Genomic DNA, 17,952 nt, shown 5'->3' with positions numbered 1-17,952 from the left:
AAATTCTTTACCATTATTTATTATGGACAAAATCGCAAAAAAATCGAAGCAAAAATCGCCGCAAAAATCGCCGCAAAAATCGCCGCAAAAATCGCTAGTGTAAACGGGGCTTAAGGAATCTGAAAGTACCAAAGGTTTGTTTTATCGCACTCTTGTTACTCCGTGTCAGAGGAAGGGGTAGGGGGTCATGAAGTCTTGGTGAAACGAGCTTTCATTCTAAATCAGAAAAACTGGAACACACACACACACACACAAAAAAAAAAAAAAAACACTTCGAAAGTTGAAGAATATAGAGTGTAAAGGCTTAATCTGTGAAACAGTAGAGTGCAAACCATATATCCGTTATCTATTATTTTATCAGTGCTATTTAGCATAGTGCTAGCCATAAATATATTGTTTCGTGGATATATAGCTAATATTTGCACTCTAAATGTTGGAATCAGTATTCAAGCACATATCAAAACATCTATACATTTATTAAACGTTGAACAACTGAAAATATTCCATATTTTTTTCTAAGAATAAAAACGTTCTTAACCCATTCCATCCTGCGTGGCGCGAAACGTCACTGCGTGCGGTAAAATAATATTTTGGTTGCAATGTACCAAACAAAGATTAAACGTTCATCTTTGAGAAAAGTTCATGAACGTTGGGCATTTCAATTTTTTTGCAATATTGTTTTCGTGCATTCATGCTAACTGAGAACTTGCTCATAGAGTGAAGGCATTTAAGCCGTTAAATAAAAATTATTAGGCAACGTGTAAATAGTCAAATAGACACAAAAGAAAACAATGGAATTAGGGTCTACTAAAGTGGTATTAGCCTAATATCTATTTCACGGTTTTAATGACTACACTCTATAACTGCTAGGCAAGGTCTTCGGGAAATTATGGGATGTCTATTCTAATGAGTCTCAAATAAAATTTCAATTTAAAATCTTGAGTTATTAGTTATTGGTCTTGGTATATCCTAAAATGTTTTTTATCGACACCTTTTAAAAATATTTAATAAATAAATAGTACAAGTGTAAAACCACCAAGTCTATACGAGGACAAATAACTTGGTTTTTATGGTTCCGGGAATCGAACCCGGATCGCTGGAGGGCGAGAGAACTGAACTCCAAGATCTCTCGCGCGGAAGTCTGCTATTTATTCTGCTTTACCCTTATCGTCTTTTTTCTCCTTTTCTTCTGGTGTTAACTCTACTAGAATGGGTTTTCCTCCAGCCCATGACTGCTTTGTACCAGAACACATAATACAATATAATACTACAGTAATCACATATACTATAAAAGTAATCCAAAATACTATTCTCCATTCTTCTTGTTTCTGAAAATAAATGAAAATAATCGTAATCAAAAACTTAATAATAATCGGTATCACTTTTAAATCATTTTGTAACAAAAATTTGCGCAAACAAAAAATGTGGAAGGGAGAGGAGGAAAGAAACCAGAAATTGTTTTGGACGCTTTCTTGTTGGCGTTTTCGCGTGAGTTTTTCATTACGTCGAAAGCGAACTTCCTATAAGAGTTCGACTTATTGCGAGTTTGCCTTACGAGAGTTTTTCAAAAACTTTTTTCATTAATATCAGGTCTGCTCGTTTTTAATTTTAATCTATAAATGGACCCCTTGCAGCACTTTGGGATGTAGCTCAGTCTGGGGGCAAAACAGTAGGTTCCAATTCTCAGGAGATTGGAATTCTTTTGTTTGCTCGCGTAACATGCAAAGGGTCTATACACCTGGATGTTTGAACAAGAGTTTGCCGTTTCTACAATTTGTTCAAAATAATTGATGATTTTCAACCATTCCAAAGATAATTGAATAACAAAAGAAACGGCGGCCATGTTGGAGGATATAACAAAATAATTCATTGACAATTCTTTTGTTAAGTTCCTCCAACATGGCCGCCGTGAAAACCATCAATATGCGCATTATATATTTTTAGTAGGACTTACCTTGTTTTGCGTAACGAAACCTGTAATCAGTGGACTGATAAACCCTGGGGTTGAAGCAAAAGTATTGGTCAAACCCATTAGTACGCCTGCGTACTTCGGTGCAATGTCTAGATGATTGACAGCATATCCTATTGCATTAAGACCTGAGAAGCCAACACCCAGAATTAGAAACACGACGCATAGATGACGTCGATCTGTGTAACTAGTGGCCACGATGAATACACCAGCAAGCAAACAACCTAAAAAACACAAACGAGACTTTATACAAACTGTGTTTAGAACAATCTTGAAGCTTGATACTTTTTATCGTGCGCGGTAGCTCCAACCTCGGCTTGGAACTACTATTCATGGTCACTGTACGGAACTGTAAAGTGGAGTATTACATGCAGAAGATGTAGATACAACACAAACCTTACAGTCACGCGATAAAACAACAGCTTTATACTGAGTATAACCAATATGTTTTTATTTATTTGTTTAGTAAGCTGTAGATTATATAATTCTCTCTACTCTGTTCCATGATGATGGAACAGATGAGGTAGCAGTGACTAACTGCTAGTCACTAGTGATGGCCCACTAAAATAAGGGGCCTTCCAAGTAGGTACGTATTGCTGCATGTTCAAATCGTTGCGCGATACAAAAATACTCACCTATAGCAAAGTATATCGCGCGCACTGTTCGTATTCTTAGTATCCGTCTTTTAATCATGGCATCAGCTATTATCCCTCCAATGGGTGCTAATAGCGCCTTGAATAAGTATGGACAGGCAGCTAGGAAACCTGTCTGTTGAAAGAAAATCACATGCAAAAGTACAGTTTTAATTTCGGTTTCCAAATATCATTAGTATAAGCTGCATAACTATTCTTTGGGACTCGTTTATAGCAACCTTTTGCATGATTACTTTAAAGAAATTACTTGCTAGTACCAAGAGAATATTAATTAAGTTACTTAACATTCTCTTGCTATTACTTACTTGTACTACCGGTTAACTAGAAAGGCATCGCATAGCGTCCTTTTTAGATCTTACTTCATCCTTATTATTTTTCAACTCCAAAGGGACTGGTTACCCAGTCTACCCCAGTGGATCAGCCCTTAATTATCGATTTTCATAGTCTGACTTACCTCTTCTATGTCATACTCAAGGACATCTTTAAAATAAGTTGGCATTCCTGTGAATAAAGTATAGTACCCCCAGCACGCTCCAAAATGGCCAATCACGATAGCCCATACGGCTTTGGACCGTAGAATGTCATACCATGGTAAACCTTCAAACTTTAATAATAAAACCGTGAATTAGTGTAATTTGTTCGTTTTACCGTAACACTTCGGTTTTCAATCTTTACTTCGGTTTATATTCGATTTTTCTATGCATTTCGTACACATTGGCTTTTCCGATGTTGCGTGGGAAACTGATAACGAGTAGGACAGCCCCATTATCCAGTGCGCGTGTTTTGTTACCAGTTTCCCGCGCAACTTTGGAAAGGCCTTATTCTGAAGAAAATGTCACGTGAAAAGCATTATTTTATACAAAATTTGGTCTAATTCCTGTTTGCATGTGACGGTATATTGGTTGCGCAAAGCACTTGTTGATTGCTTAGACGTTTTACACTCAATTAATAATCCAACAAACCTCGGTTTTATCCCCTGAAGAAGAAATACTCGTTTCTATAAACTCTTTTTCCTCTTTGGATATTGTTGGATGAGATGAAGGAGACTCGTGAACGATGAACTCCCACGAAACAAACCAAACGATGCTAGAAATACCTAGAAAAAAGATAACAAGCTTAGTTCAATATAGTCAATCGTCTCCAATACCAGCACTAACCTATATTCCTCCTCTGATTGTATTAAAAGGCTCTGATTATGATATGCATGGAATATATGTTTCTATCAGGGTAGCGCAGGTTGGAGGGGAAAAATGATCGAACACGAAGAGATAGAATAGACGAAGCTTCCTGTTCTTTTTAATTTTATACGAAAAACTATCGTTACTGCTTTTTAAATTATCATTTAATATAATGAACTGCCTTACAGTTTGTCGTTTTAGAAGTCATGGCTCGACTCTCTGAGTTTTGGGCGCGCTTTCCAGACCCGATGATTAAATTCCTCTACTAAAATAGTCAGAGACATCACTTTTAAGCTGGAAGTAAATTATGATAACGACCTACCAAAGCAGTAGAACACAGAGGGCCATCCATTATCAAAACCATACTTGGTAAGTAATCCCGTGAGAGGTATCGCCACAATGTTTCCAAAAGGACATCCTATAAAATTAACGGGATTTAACATTATAAAATAAACACTACCCAGGATTGGAAATGCGCTGTAGAGGTTTTGTCCTTTGAGGCACGTGAAAAGAGTTTGTTAGGTCTCTCCCTTGATTTGAGGTTTTTAACGGGTTGTCCAGTTTTCCTAGCTCCCCTTCAAAACTCACAGGAGTAATTTCCAATTTGATCTACGTAATTACTGACCTGCTATTGATATTGCAATGAGTGTACTTCTTTCAAAAGGCGGTGCCCACTTACTCCATATCGCATGGTTACATGGAAAGGTCACGCCCTAGATATTACATAGCATAACATATTATAGTGAGTACTGTGCATGCGCAGGGGATAAGCAAGGTGGATTCTGGATCAATCTCGTTCCTAGAGCCGTTATTTCTTACTGCGCATGCTCTACGAAATAATTGACTGAGCATCCGCAGTAAGAAGTAAGTGCTCTGGGAACGAGATTGAATGTTCGAAGGGATTTTACTGCACGATTTGTTGTTATGAAATACTGGTTTATTTGATTTTGCATTGCAAAACAATTCATATTCAATAGCCCGCGTAGAAGGCGCAAAGGAGAGAAAAAGGGAAGTGACCGGACGGGGGATCTTTCCCACAGCCCCCTCATTCCCCGTCCCTTCCCCATTTCCTTCCCTTTGCACTTTTTATGCAGGCTAATATTCAGTAACCATTCTTGTAACTATTTTTGTCTTTTTGTTGCACTATACTTACCAGAAAAAGACCTTGGAATATTCTGACACCTACGAGACCCCATACACTATACCGGGTAGCCACCGGTGTGAGAAGAGCCAGTAGTGCAGTTAACAAGACACCATAACCAAATACCCGGGTGCCTCCGATACGTATTGCCAGCCAGGCACCGGGGATTTGTAGCACCCAGTAGCCGTAGAAAAAGGATCCGAGCACAAGACCTGTTGGTAATCATCAATACGGTAAACAAGCGCATTCCTTTATCATTCATTAGTATTCATTTTTTCTCGGCATTCAGGAAATATAGCTGTGATCTTTGAATTTAGCGACTCTTTAAACTCCAGTGTATGCAGGCTTAGGCCCTGTTCACATGTATCCGGAAAGTTTTGTATCCGCAATCTTTTTTTTGCTGATACGGGTTGGGTCCATACGTCTATTCATCAGGGAATAAGCACTAGCGTGCATCAGGGCGGATCAAGAAATTTCCGGATACGTGTAGACAGTGAAAACGATTCGAATACTCTGTGTGTGGACGCGAACATTTTCGTATCCGCAAAAAAAATTTGCGGATACAAAATTTCCGGATACATATGGACGGGCCTTGAAATCCCATAAAGTATCATGCTTCATAAACCTGTATAAATGAAGTCGTAATGATCAAAAACATTGCATGATTCCATGGATTCTATCATTTCCCAGGAAATAAAGACTGGTGCGACATTGAATCATGTTGACTAGACAAGAAGAGCAGAAAATGCAACTAAAAGCCATGCATTTAGTTTTCAATTCCTACACCATATTCTGTCCCAAAATTCTATACGGTATGCATCGGGAGGTAAGGGGGTGGGGGGTGGGGTAGGAGAGCTTTATTACCTTGTAATGTTGAATCCCAGTCAAACTCTGCTTTCTGGAAAGAAACAAAAACAGAAACCGTTTTTTTACTGATATGATTTAAAAAAGGGGGGGAAATGCTCGGTTAAAATGTCCTCGTTTAATAATGTTTACGCTTAGGGATAAAATTAGATGCATTATTTTATTTTTGAAAAATTAATTGACATTTGTGAGTTTATACACCAAGGTTAAATATTACCCAGTCGGTTAATGCTAGTGCATTTATCCTCCAATATGGCGGCTAATGATCACGTGACATTGTTGCATAGGTCTTAACATACCTTTACAAAACTGACTCCACTTTTCACAATCTCCTGATCATTAACCATGCCTACAATAGCCACGTTAAGATTAACTCTCATGGAGTAGATATTGATAAAACCCAACCAGACCATGAATAGCAGGACGTATCTCTTCGGGATTCCGAGAGGAAATGTTTTTTCAGGTGGTTTTTGCTTTTCCTCTTGTGTGTCTTCATCTGGATTCTCATTTCTACCTTTTCCACCACTTTCTATTTGTGCTTCAGAAATATTCTTGTCTTCGGCACTTGTCCCTTCCTTATCGTCTTCGTTCATCTTGCTTTTGAATTTTCAGTCCTTAAAACATTTAGCCATAAATTATAACATTTCCTATACCGGTAAATTCTATAAAAATAGAAAAAATAAATATTTTTATTCGCATTATCGTATGATTTCGTCGTTAAAAAAAACATTTTCAGCTCTAAATTTATATACTGGAAGAGAGCATCCACTAACTTATCAGATAACACTGAGAAACAAGCAGTTTTTGTCCTGGTAATTTAACTCCAGAGAACTTGAAAATAATGAAAATGAAGGGAATAAAAGTATAAAACATTTTTTCCTTGATTTTCTTTTTCTTTCTTTCTTTCTGGTATTTTTGTTTATAATTTCAATTCACTGACAAAGTTTGTCCTGCCAAAATTCATTGAACTACATAATAACTATTTTATTCTGTTCGACAAGGAAATATATAAACTACCTGTTCGTATAATTCACTAAAATGATTCTATTCAATACTATTGATTTCTTTCTATTTCACTTACCATTAAGTCATGTAGTTATCTTTTCATGCAACGTCAAATACCCGCGAAGCTATAATTTCTCCAGAGATGAAAAAAGAATGCAATAAAATATCTTAATTTTCGTATAATAGATTTTTTTTGCACTCAGTTGTTTTGGTTTTTCTTCTTGATGTTTGAAGCAGTCGTCACGGTTTTTAAATTTTTCTTTATATTCCAGCAGGTTATACCAGTCAACAAGTAACTAACCCCCAAATACACACCTAACGCCAGTCCCGTTATCGAGCGAAGTGTATCGACATCAGGGAAGCCAGGGGAAGAAATATATGTACACAGTCTTAATTGGTGAGATTAAAATTACTTGTCTTATAAACTAGAGTAATTACTGTTTTGATATTTTTAGCTTTGTCAGTGAAAACCAAGGCCAACACTTGCTTGGTGGGAAAGATGAGATATAATGTAACGTCATAGTCCAACTAAAGATCATGTTGTTACCATGGTGACATAGGCCCTCACTTTGCGTGGTTGACTTTCGTCACTTAGAAAGACGGTTTCACATGATTTTTAATATAATCTTTTGAAATCCTAAAGATAGCTAAATCTGAGCCCTGACAGGTTTATTAATAAAGGCAAAATAGTTTCAGCAGGAATGGCTGATAAAAGACAAAACACGTTAAGGGATATATTAGTTTTTAGGAATAATCTAAGCTTTAATAACGGTCCCGGTCCTGGTACTTTTTTTAGGGACAAGGGATAGTTGTTCTCAAAATCGTAGGGATATAGGTATTATTAAACTAGATAGTGTTTCTAACTAGGCTACGTGTGTGTTTTGTTGTTTTCGACTTGCTTTATCTTGCTTTAACAATTTTGTTTTCTTCCTTTTCTTTCTCTCTTTTTTTATATTATTTTTTCTTATTTGTCTTCCACAGCTGGCACCTAGCTTTTTTCCTCTCTTTTTGTCATGTTGATTTTAATTGTTATCATGACAAATTTGATGGGAAGGAATGGAAAGGAATATGAAGTAATAGGAAAGACTGGGAAGAAAGGGAAATGAATGGGAAAGGAATGGGGAAGAAATGGGAAAAAGAGGGAGGGAGAGTGGAAAGTAGCATTTTTCGTTGAATCCCAAGAAAAAAGGGATAAAGGATTATTATTGAAATTACGGGTAAAAAGATTGCATTTTGCTTCTTTTACTGACAAACCCGACTGATCTCTGGATGACATTCTACGCCGTAATATATAACAATCCTTTAATACACTGAGTGTTAGTTTGTTTACGTTGTTTTTCTAAACACAATCTTATTAACTCAATTTTCAAGTTAGTCTAAACAATTTCAAGTAAAACTCGTTTATGTACAAATGTTTTCAAAAATCTTGTCAGTTATTTTGTTTGTATAAACCATGCAGTTTTGACCTGCTTTAGTGTTTGATTGAACCTCGTCTAAACTTGTTTACTAATTGTTGGTTCTTTAGTCCTGTTTCAGCGTAAAATACGTACGCACGGCTAAACATGTTAAAGAGTACCTGCATCGTGCTGTCACAATGATTGTCCACACGGACCAGTCACGAATTGTAATTACAATCCCAAGTGAAGATTGAAGTCATCTTCTCTTAAAATATTCTTCAAACAATGTTATCAAAAGATGGAGTATGATGAACAGCACGATTCGAGGATCAGTTTAAATCTTAGCTTATAACAAGGTTAGTAAAATGGCGGGATTTGTTGGAATGTTGTTTGTTGAGACGTACGGACTCCTTACGGTGCAGAAAGCATCAGAATCGTCTGCGTGCTGTGATAGGAACCAAATGATGATGTACTAAAATCATAATATTATGCAGGGATTTGTAATAAATAAATTTGTAATAAACTGTTTTGAAACAAATTTAATCTACCAATAATATTGAATGCTAAATCTATTCTTTTAAAAATAAATCCACACTGAATGGCAAATTAAAAGCAAGTCTCTCGTAATGACTGAACTTGACACGGAGTGGGAAAACACATTTTAAAAATCTCACGAAATATTTCTATATCTAGTAGATTCTAGTTTCATTAGATTCAGACACTTTAAAATTAAGCTTAATTTCATAATTTGCTTCACGGATTTATTTTGGCGGAGCGAGGGAGGAAGGACTGGGCACTAGTTTGTTTTGAATATCAAAACTACAAAAATTATATTATATTTATATTATTATTTTATAATTATCATTTTAAATTTTATTTATTCTATATTTTATTTTATGATATCAAGAGAATATGAACTAAGAGGAGGAATCCTATCTATATAGCCTTGTAACCATCATGTGCACAGTTTGATGCTATTTTTAGCTTGGAGATATTTTGCGCGATGAACCTGATTGGTTGATTTCTTGAGGGAAGACGGCTTCCAGTGTTGCAGTAAACAAAGCCTGTGTTTTTGTCGAAATATGGCGCTTTTCGTGTCTTAAAACGAGGCATAAGGGAAGCATGATTATCGCGCGGGCATGGGAACGAGTTAAAAATAGCATCAATGATTTTAAAAATAGCATCAAAGTGTGCACATGATGGGGCACGGGGATTCATTCTCTTAGTTCATTTTCTTTTGATGATATTTTATGGTTTCCCGTGAAAAAAGGATCAAGTTTTTAAAGGTGCACTGATTGGTGATTGCTGATTGGTGCAGCTGTCCTTAGTGGTTTGAATGACAGACGAACAAGAGGACTGGCCTAAAAATGACTCTCGTGGTTCATCTCAAGCTTCTGGAGAAGTATCAACAACTGAACACCAGAAAGTATGCGGGAAAAAAGCTCTTGATTTTAGTTTTATCTGTAAAGGCTGATGACTGGTACTGGGCTGCCTGTGGTAGATTAGTCGAACTGAGCTTTTGTGTCCTTCCTTCCTTCGTTCTTTCTTCCTTCCTTTGTCCTTTTTTTCCTTTCATCCTTCGTCCCTTCGTCCCTTCCTCTCTTCCTTTACACGAGAGCAGTCAGTTCTCAGAAGAGTAGCACTTTATTACTTTGTGTTTCAAGCTAAAACTGACTTTATCCACTCTTCTGTACTCAGATACCAGGGATCCCAAAGCGCTACATCCTTGTACTTCTTTGTTTCTTTGGCCTCTTCCAAATGTATGCCATCAGAACCTGCCTGAGTGTTGCCATCGTTGCTATGGCGACCAACCGCACGGTTATTGAAAACGGAGTAGAAGTTAATAAGGTGAAAAATCTTTATTTATTAATTACAAGAGCTTCATTAGTGATTTACAAAGTGGCCACGAAGAATATATTGCATAGACTGTGCCTATTCTGAGTTTGATTACAAATTTTGATACTGAAATAATAGGGCCATTTCTTTAACAGGCCAACCATACTGGTCTAAATATACCAACATTTCTTAACTTGGTCTATGTAAGAATATATAAATATAATATTTATCTTATTAATTCATTTTCGCTAGGGACCAGAATTTGATTGGACATCCGAAGTGCAAGGTAAGTTATGGAATAGGTCATAAGCAGTTGTGTCAAAATGAACACCAAAAATTGAGGGCGCCGCATCTGGATTTTTCACCTTTCGTGGAAGTCTTCTATTTTGCTTTTTCTTTCTTCTTATTGGCTTTGCATTCAACAGTGATAATTTTAACTTTAAATTAGGTTATTGCATTTCCCTCTTGAAATAAAGTTAATGTAGTGTATTGTATTGCGTAATAGAGTGCACCCATATATCGTTGTAAAAGTTAACTAACAAAACTGTACAAATTTGTGCAAAGTTTTTTAGGTCTACGGTCTACTGAGGTCTACTGAACTTACTAATTTGTGCAATTTCTTACAAAGTTTTTCACGGCTATATGGTCTGCATAGTTGAAAAGACTAAGACAACCTAACTTTGTCTCCTATCTTTGAATGTTCATCATTATCCAAGGCATCATCCTTGGCTCGTTCTATTATGGCTACGCAGTGTTCCAGATTCCTGCAGGCATGTTGGCCCTTCGTTATGGAGGCAAGCCCGTCTTTGGCTTTGCTATCTTGATTGCATCAATATTGACAGTCGTTACGCCGCCTATCGTGCGATACAACTTTAAGTTGTTCATCGTGTTAAGAATATTTGAAGGACTTGCTCTGGTAAGACATTTTAATAATACAAGTAAAAAGATGTTTCCGAGTTTCAGGACTTTTTCCAAAACTAGAGTAGAGGTGCCATTTTACTTCAACGATACGGCGGCCATCTTGGATCGCAATGCATTATTGGACGTCCAGGAGGCAAAAAAAATTTAACATGAGGCTTGATATATTTTTATTCCTTTATATCGCTTGTAATTATTACAGCCAAAGACGGCACACCGATCACCTAATGAAAGAGTTACCCATAATGCCTTACGATTCAAGATGGCCGCCGCATCGTCGAAGTATTCCATTAGGGTAGACCCTAATGTTGTAATAATGAGAGAGGACATTGGTACGATATTCCTTTTTTTCTACAGGGTCTTATAGCAGCAGCCCATCACTGCATATGGGCAACTTGGTCTCCGATGTTTGAGCGCAGTTCTCTCTTGACTATAGCAGGATCAGGTACTGAATAGCGATATGCGACTTTTTTTTCGTCAATACATCATATCACATATCATAGCTATTTTTAGAACGACAGTTTGTTCTCTCGCTTCTCTCCGGGTTGGCTTGGATTCCAGCGATTATCGATAAGACTAACAACAGTAGACAGTGAGACAGTGTACTAATAACGAATTATCGAACAGTAACAATGTTTATTTTCAATGTTTGTAGGCACTATCGTTGGTACAATCGTCACGATGCCTATCACTGGGGTTTTATCTGAGAGTGAAGGTGGCTGGCCCTTCGCCTTTTATTTCATTGGTACGTATGCATAACTAACGTAAGCAGTACTTGCCAAACTTAAAGGGCAGGGGCGGATCAAGGATTTTTTCTAGGGGGGGGGGGGGTACACCATCCAGGATTCTCGTTTTAGAAAGGGGTGCCCCCCTTTGCTTACAAACTCAAACACCAATTATGCAGTAGATATCAGCTCATCTAGGAAGGGGGGGGGGGGGTGTGCGTTCCCCCTGCACCCCTCCCCTAGATCCGAAACTGAAGGGACACAAGAAAAAGAAGTATAGAGTGCGTGGTTTAACGACAGGTGCTTCACATGGTCCAGGGCAGAAATAATATGTATTTTTTTCTTAAGGGATTTTAATGAATGGTATATAGGACGCTTTGCCTTGGACCTCAAAAAAAAAAATATATATACAAATCTCTTTATTTAAGTGTCTAGTCGTTCTAGCGCTTTCGCACTAATTGGGGACACTTTTCACTCACACGCACTACCACTACATTCAATGTTCTATCCACTCAAGGCTTAACTCACATGTTGATTTTCACATGTTATAATAAGATGTTCTGTTTGAGTTGTATCCATAAGCATATGTCTTCTCATCCGCAACCGCTAAACAAAAGAATAATACTCTATGGAATGATACGTAGAGCTAAAAAGGTCCATTCCGAAGGACACATCTAGGTTTGTTCTTCATCATTACTTAATTATTTATTTATTTCTTCCAGGTTCATTTGGTATATTGTGGTTTGTAGTGTGGCAAATTTGTATGTACGAGACTCCAAAGGACCACCCATGTATATCTAAAGAGGAGATAGATTATATAGGGAATCCATGGGATATGGACCCTGAAAAGGTAACTAAAGCCTTCAAATCTTCAAATTTTGTCGATACCCTGAAACAACCCTAACAAAAATTTCTCAATATGTAATCTCTTGGATGGAATAATAATGAAAATGATGATGATGATAACTTCTGGGCTGATGTAATTCAGGGCACGGCTGACTCACAGATTCCCATATTTGTAACTGACAGGGAATGATGAACACTGACGAAGGAAATATTCTAAATTCTGTTGTTCTGTCAGGTTGTCAAGATTAACATCCCATGGAAAGACATTGGACTTTCTCTACCAGTCTGGGCTTGTACCTTAACCTTTCTGGTCTCAGATTGGTGTTTTTATACCATGTTAATATGTATTCCTTTATACATGAAGCAAGTTTTAAAATGTAGCGTCGCTGAGGTAAGTATCTTTTCATCTTGACTTGTATGATTGAATGAAATAACGAAATTGACAACATCGCGCGATATTGTTTAGAGTGACAGGGCAGAAAAACGACAAGCACGCTACTTTCACGATTTTTTTATTTAACTGAGTTTAATACTCCAAGTCAGTTAAAAAAATCGACTTCTTTCATTGGTTTTTGTTTTGGTGCAATACACAATTGAGTTAGTAAGGTGTAGTCGCGAGATTGAAGTCATCATTTCAGTTTGTAATGCATTTTCTTCTACTTAGACGGGTTTCATCAGCGCTATACCGTATATATTAATGGCGATTATATCCCCATCCGCGAGTCTCTTGGCAGACCAGTTGATTACAAGAAAAGTATATTCCATAGAATTTACTAGAAAACTATTCCAGGCTGTAGGTAAGTATCTGTGTGGATGTACATAATAGACCTTGCTTTTAGCTTTGTTGTTTGTTGTGCTCATTTCAGACCACGTGATGCCACTCTTGGGAGTTGATCCTTTCATATGTAAATATTTAACATGTTAGTCATAAAAGAACAATTCTCAAGGGAATGTCATGTGACCTGAAATGGGCAATTTGTATGCGAAGTTAAAAAGGTCTATGTAATTGAACGCAAATAAAGCTTAAACATTTTCTTAGATTACAATCATAAAACTATGTTTAGGCGCTATTCATTGAGATGTCATTAAAAGTCCATTAGATTGAAGAACGTTGTTCAAGTTCCGGCACATTCTTTACAATACAGTTGACTTTCGTGAATGAGTTGCTCTTAAAAGTAGACCCGTACAAAAGACTATATAGTCAAGAATGAAACTGCAAAGCGGTCACTTCCTGAATGAGAAAAACACTTGAACTGAAGCGATATTGTTATTCATTCCCAGGTCTCCTCATTAGCTCCTGCTTCGTGGTGGCAGTTGGCTATGAAACCAGGGCTTTTAGTTCACTGGTGTTACTTACATTAGGGATTGGTACCTACGGTATAGGAAGTCCAGGAGCCTCGCCAAACCTCATCGACTTATCGCCAAAATATGCTGGGCTATTAATGGGAATTGCTAACACCGCAGGCTCATTATCAGGTTTTCTATCGCCAGCCGTTGTTGGGATTCTTACGACTCATGGTGTAAGTATAGACATTTTATTGATTGCCTTGACCTTGACCTTGACCTTCACTTTGACCTTGACCTTCACTTTGACCTTGACCTTCACTTTGACCTTGACCTTCACTTTGACCTTGACCTTCACTTTGACCTTGACCTTAATCTTGATCTCACATTGACATTGACCTTGACCTCGCATTGACCTTGACATCCACATTAACCTTAATCTTGACCTTGACTTGACCTTTGACGGCCTTGACCTTCACTTTGACCTTGAACTCGCATTGACTTTGATCTTAACCTTGATCTTCACATTGACATTGACCTTGACCTTGACATTGACCTTGACATTGACCTCGCATTGACCTTGACATTCACCTTGACCTTGACATTCACCTTGACCTTGACCTTCACTTGACCTTGACCTTCACTTTGACCTTAACCTTCACTTTGACCTTGACCTTCACTTTGACCCTGACCTTGCATTGACCTTGATCTTGCTCTTGGCATTGGACTTGACCCTAACCTTACATTTTTGAGTTCATTTTTGGTTTTCTTGCGAAATGTAGACCTTGGAGGAATGGCGTCTTGTCTTCTGGCTGACAGCTCTCATGGCGCTTACAGGTACATTGGTTTACACCGCGTTTGGTTCTGCACATAAACAACCATGGGCAGAAGATTGACTGAGTATTATACGATTTTTAATACCACGTCGATGAGCCTCTACGCCTGTCAATCTGTAAGTCTTGGCTTGACAAATAACCTTATTTACGGTCTCAAAAGGAATTATAGTATTACTTGCAAGCTAAAAAGGTTCTAGTGTTGGTATTGAGTACTTGTCCAATCCAGCTGGAATGATTCTTATAAAGTGCAATGTATTGAATTTAATATATATTTTTGTAATACTTCTTATCTTTGGACTTGAGCAACGGCTGGACGTATCATCTGCTTGGGTAGCTTAGCGGCAGATAATCAAATTGTACTGTTGATGAACGCCTGGGGAGATTTTCTAGGAGGCAAGAAGGGATTGAGGAAAGAACTATCTGAAATTCAGTTGTTGTCTATAATTCAGTCCCCATGTAACAAATGAAAAATAAAGCCCGTTAAGTTGAAAAACGCGCTTTCATTGGCCAGTTAAATAGTTTTTGAACAGCCACTGATTTGATCTTTCGTTTAAATTAAATCAATTAAGCTAGCTGTGTATATCATTTTATTAAATAAACTATTTTATTCATATAAAGAAAAAATTTATTTAAGTACTACACAGTTTTAGTTAGGTTAGTGAAATCCATACGTATAGGTAGCCTCCCCCTCTCTCTTATATCTTTTGCATATTATTCATATATAATCGGCGCGAAATAAAGCGATAGTTTCGACTCGCTCGTATCGCGTCAAAACACTCAGATATTTCTGAATTTAGCACAAGTAATAGCTCAATACGTTAGCGGGCTTTTAACAGTCTATTCGTTTTTTTTTGTTTTTTTTTGATTCGCTTTTGCTGTTACGGGGCGATTTTCTAACTGGGTTTTTGAAATAATATTGTCCTGGCTCCTGTTCTGAATTCGATCGATTTCCATGAAACTTCAGATTCTTCGTAAATAGATTGTCATTTCCGCCGCGTTAGTAGAAAACCTATCGATTGCAAGTAGTTGCGCGGCAAAATAGGACTAAAAACTGAAGATAAAAAATATGTAATCGATGCTGTATGTTTCTTTAGTTTTTGTTTAAATGAATAAAAATCATAAACAAATATCTTTATTCAAGTGTCTAGTCGTTCTAGCGCTTTCACACTAATTGGGGACACTTTTCACACACGTACTACCACTTCATTCAATATTCTATGCACGCAACGCTCAACTCACATGTTGATTTTTACTCACATCTCTCATTTTCGCCGACTCTCAGATTTTTTTAGATAGTTTGCTTTCTGATAACTCAGAAAATTATATATAATCTCTTCATTCATTCTGTTTTTGTTTTTTTTTTGTTTATTGGTGCCGAACATCCGCTTCCATTCTGTGACCTACACGCGTAGGTAGCTGTAGAGCATCCGCCGAAGCAAATCCCCGTGTGAGCAACTAGGTTTAACAGATATGTTTTAAACATTCAATTCAGTTTACTTACTTCAGGTTCAAAGCATTCAATTAACTGCAAATTCTTTGAACAACAAGCTATTCAATAATATCACTGATGCCTCTGTTCTCGGCCCATTTCTGAGTGATGATGACAATTAGGTGATGGCCAAATGATGGCGCAAAATATTCAATACAAAAACTCCTTTTTTAATTAGAAAAGTTCCCATTAAGAGCTGGGGTATGTAACTTGAAAAATACCTCCTTCTCATTAACTCTGGTTTATCAATTTACTCGCATATTTGCTATATTAAAATGGGTATTTTCTTGTCAACCATAAGCTCGGGAGAGACCTCCGACGAACCCCCTCCCCCCCTCCCTCCACAAATCACAGAAGGTCATTCCTGAAATAATGTTTTTTTTTCTTTTGTCAAACGTTAATTTCTCCGATATAAATAAAGCTGCTAAGAAATTCACGAAAACTGTTTTTAATCAATGGTGAATAAGTTTCAGGGGTTTGCTAGAATCTTCCTCCTTGATGTCCGTACCAGGCTATTTCTCGAGCAGAAGAAGAAGAAGGCAAATGGCCCTAATTAGTGAGACAAACGAATAAGTATCAATTACTACAATTCCATGATTAACAATATTTTAGATTTTAATGACAAAAACAGCTACTGAAAGTGGAATAATTGTTACGGAAGCCGTCCAAATTAAAAAAAAAAGAAGAAAAAATCCTATAATGAATGTTACGGGGTTCTAAACCTTTAGAATAGTCTTTTACGCATTAAAAAAAACAAAACAAAACAAAAACAAAAACAAAACAAAAAAAAAACAAAAAAAACCAAGATTAATTACGGAAACTAGTTTCGTCTTTATCGACCATTTCAATCCTTAAATATGTCTTAAAATATAACTGATTATTAAATAGGAAATGGAAAAAAATTGGAAAAAATAATTATAAATGACAGAAAAAAATATTAAGAGAGAGAGAGAGAGAGAGATTCTGAATCAAAGCGAGCAAGTCTTTAATGAATTGTTGGTCAAAAATTTTCAATCAAACAATGACCGACTGTGGTAGGAAAAAATATAAAAATTGCTAGGATTTGATTATTGATCAGCATATTGGCAATATAGAAACTATTGACTCCCCACGTCGACAATTATCGATAAAAGACGAAAACACGAATGAACACACGGTTGATGATGGACAAATCTTGCGAATTCAAGAATTAATTGTTTCGAATAAAAATAACTTTGCTTGTCTGCAAAAAAAGTTGATTCTCATGTGCAAATAATTCCAAAACCAAATGAAAAAAAAAAAAAAAGTATATAAATGTTTTTACTTTACTGATTTTTCTACCCAATTATTTCACTTCACTTTTAGGAAATTTTCTACCAAATTATTTCACTTCACTTTTAGGAAAAGTGGTTTGCTTTAACGTTATTTCATAACGATGTCCATTTTGCGTTGTGGTGGGTTGAGAAAATATTAACTGCCTTATAGGTAAAAAATGGAACAATCACATCCGACTTCATAACAAAACACTTAGTAAATGGTCTGGAAAAATAGTCAGAAAACAAAAAACAATCATTTTGCTTGCATAATTATTTTTGGAACGAGAGGTTTTTTAGGCAAGGATCGGGGAAAACCGATTGATATAAGCCCTGATGATATATAATGATTGTAAAAAAATGGCTGTAATAAAATCTAGAAATCTAGAATCTAGAGTATAAACTGGTTTTCTCAGAGGAATGCAAGGTCTTTAATTTTTAATTCGCATTATCCTATCGTCACTAGCTTTTATACTATAATATACATATTATATATATATAATATATATCATAACGAAC

General features: G+C 36.7%; 2 protein-coding genes across 2 annotated transcripts; one reads left to right on the top strand and one right to left on the bottom strand.

The window, feature by feature from the left end:
* Nucleotides 1-457: 457 nt before the first annotated feature.
* LOC116304562 (vesicular glutamate transporter 2) lies at nt 458-6,945 on the bottom strand. The gene is made up of 11 exons (XM_089028306.1): nt 6,887-6,945; nt 6,105-6,419; nt 5,806-5,839; nt 4,954-5,153; nt 4,426-4,513; nt 4,123-4,218; nt 3,585-3,718; nt 3,077-3,226; nt 2,605-2,737; nt 1,955-2,193; nt 458-1,328 (listed from the first exon to the last, which is right to left on the bottom strand). Exons 2-11 carry the CDS (start codon nt 6,396-6,398, stop codon nt 1,149-1,151), a joined length of 1,548 nt encoding a protein of 515 aa, XP_088884432.1. The 5' UTR covers nt 6,399-6,419; nt 6,887-6,945; the 3' UTR covers nt 458-1,148.
* Nucleotides 6,946-9,488: 2,543 nt separating this feature from the next.
* Nucleotides 9,489-15,727, top strand: LOC116304550 (vesicular glutamate transporter 1). The gene is made up of 11 exons (XM_031714299.2): nt 9,489-9,633; nt 9,906-10,055; nt 10,296-10,329; nt 10,760-10,959; nt 11,319-11,406; nt 11,617-11,706; nt 12,409-12,536; nt 12,768-12,923; nt 13,197-13,329; nt 13,814-14,052; nt 14,599-15,727. The coding sequence occupies exons 1-11, from the start codon at nt 9,544-9,546 to the stop codon at nt 14,710-14,712; spliced, it is 1,422 nt and encodes a 473-aa protein (XP_031570159.1). The 5' UTR covers nt 9,489-9,543; the 3' UTR covers nt 14,713-15,727.
* The last annotated feature ends 2,225 nt before the right edge of the window (nt 15,728-17,952 follow it).

Source organism: Actinia tenebrosa, unplaced genomic scaffold (assembly GCF_029948245.1).
Source record: "Actinia tenebrosa isolate PJP-AT-01 unplaced genomic scaffold, QUT_ActTen_1.0 PGA_scaffold12__29_contigs__length_12842862, whole genome shotgun sequence".
NCBI lineage: Eukaryota > Metazoa > Cnidaria > Anthozoa > Actiniaria > Actiniidae > Actinia > Actinia tenebrosa.
This window is presented reverse-complemented; position numbering and strand designations above follow the sequence as displayed.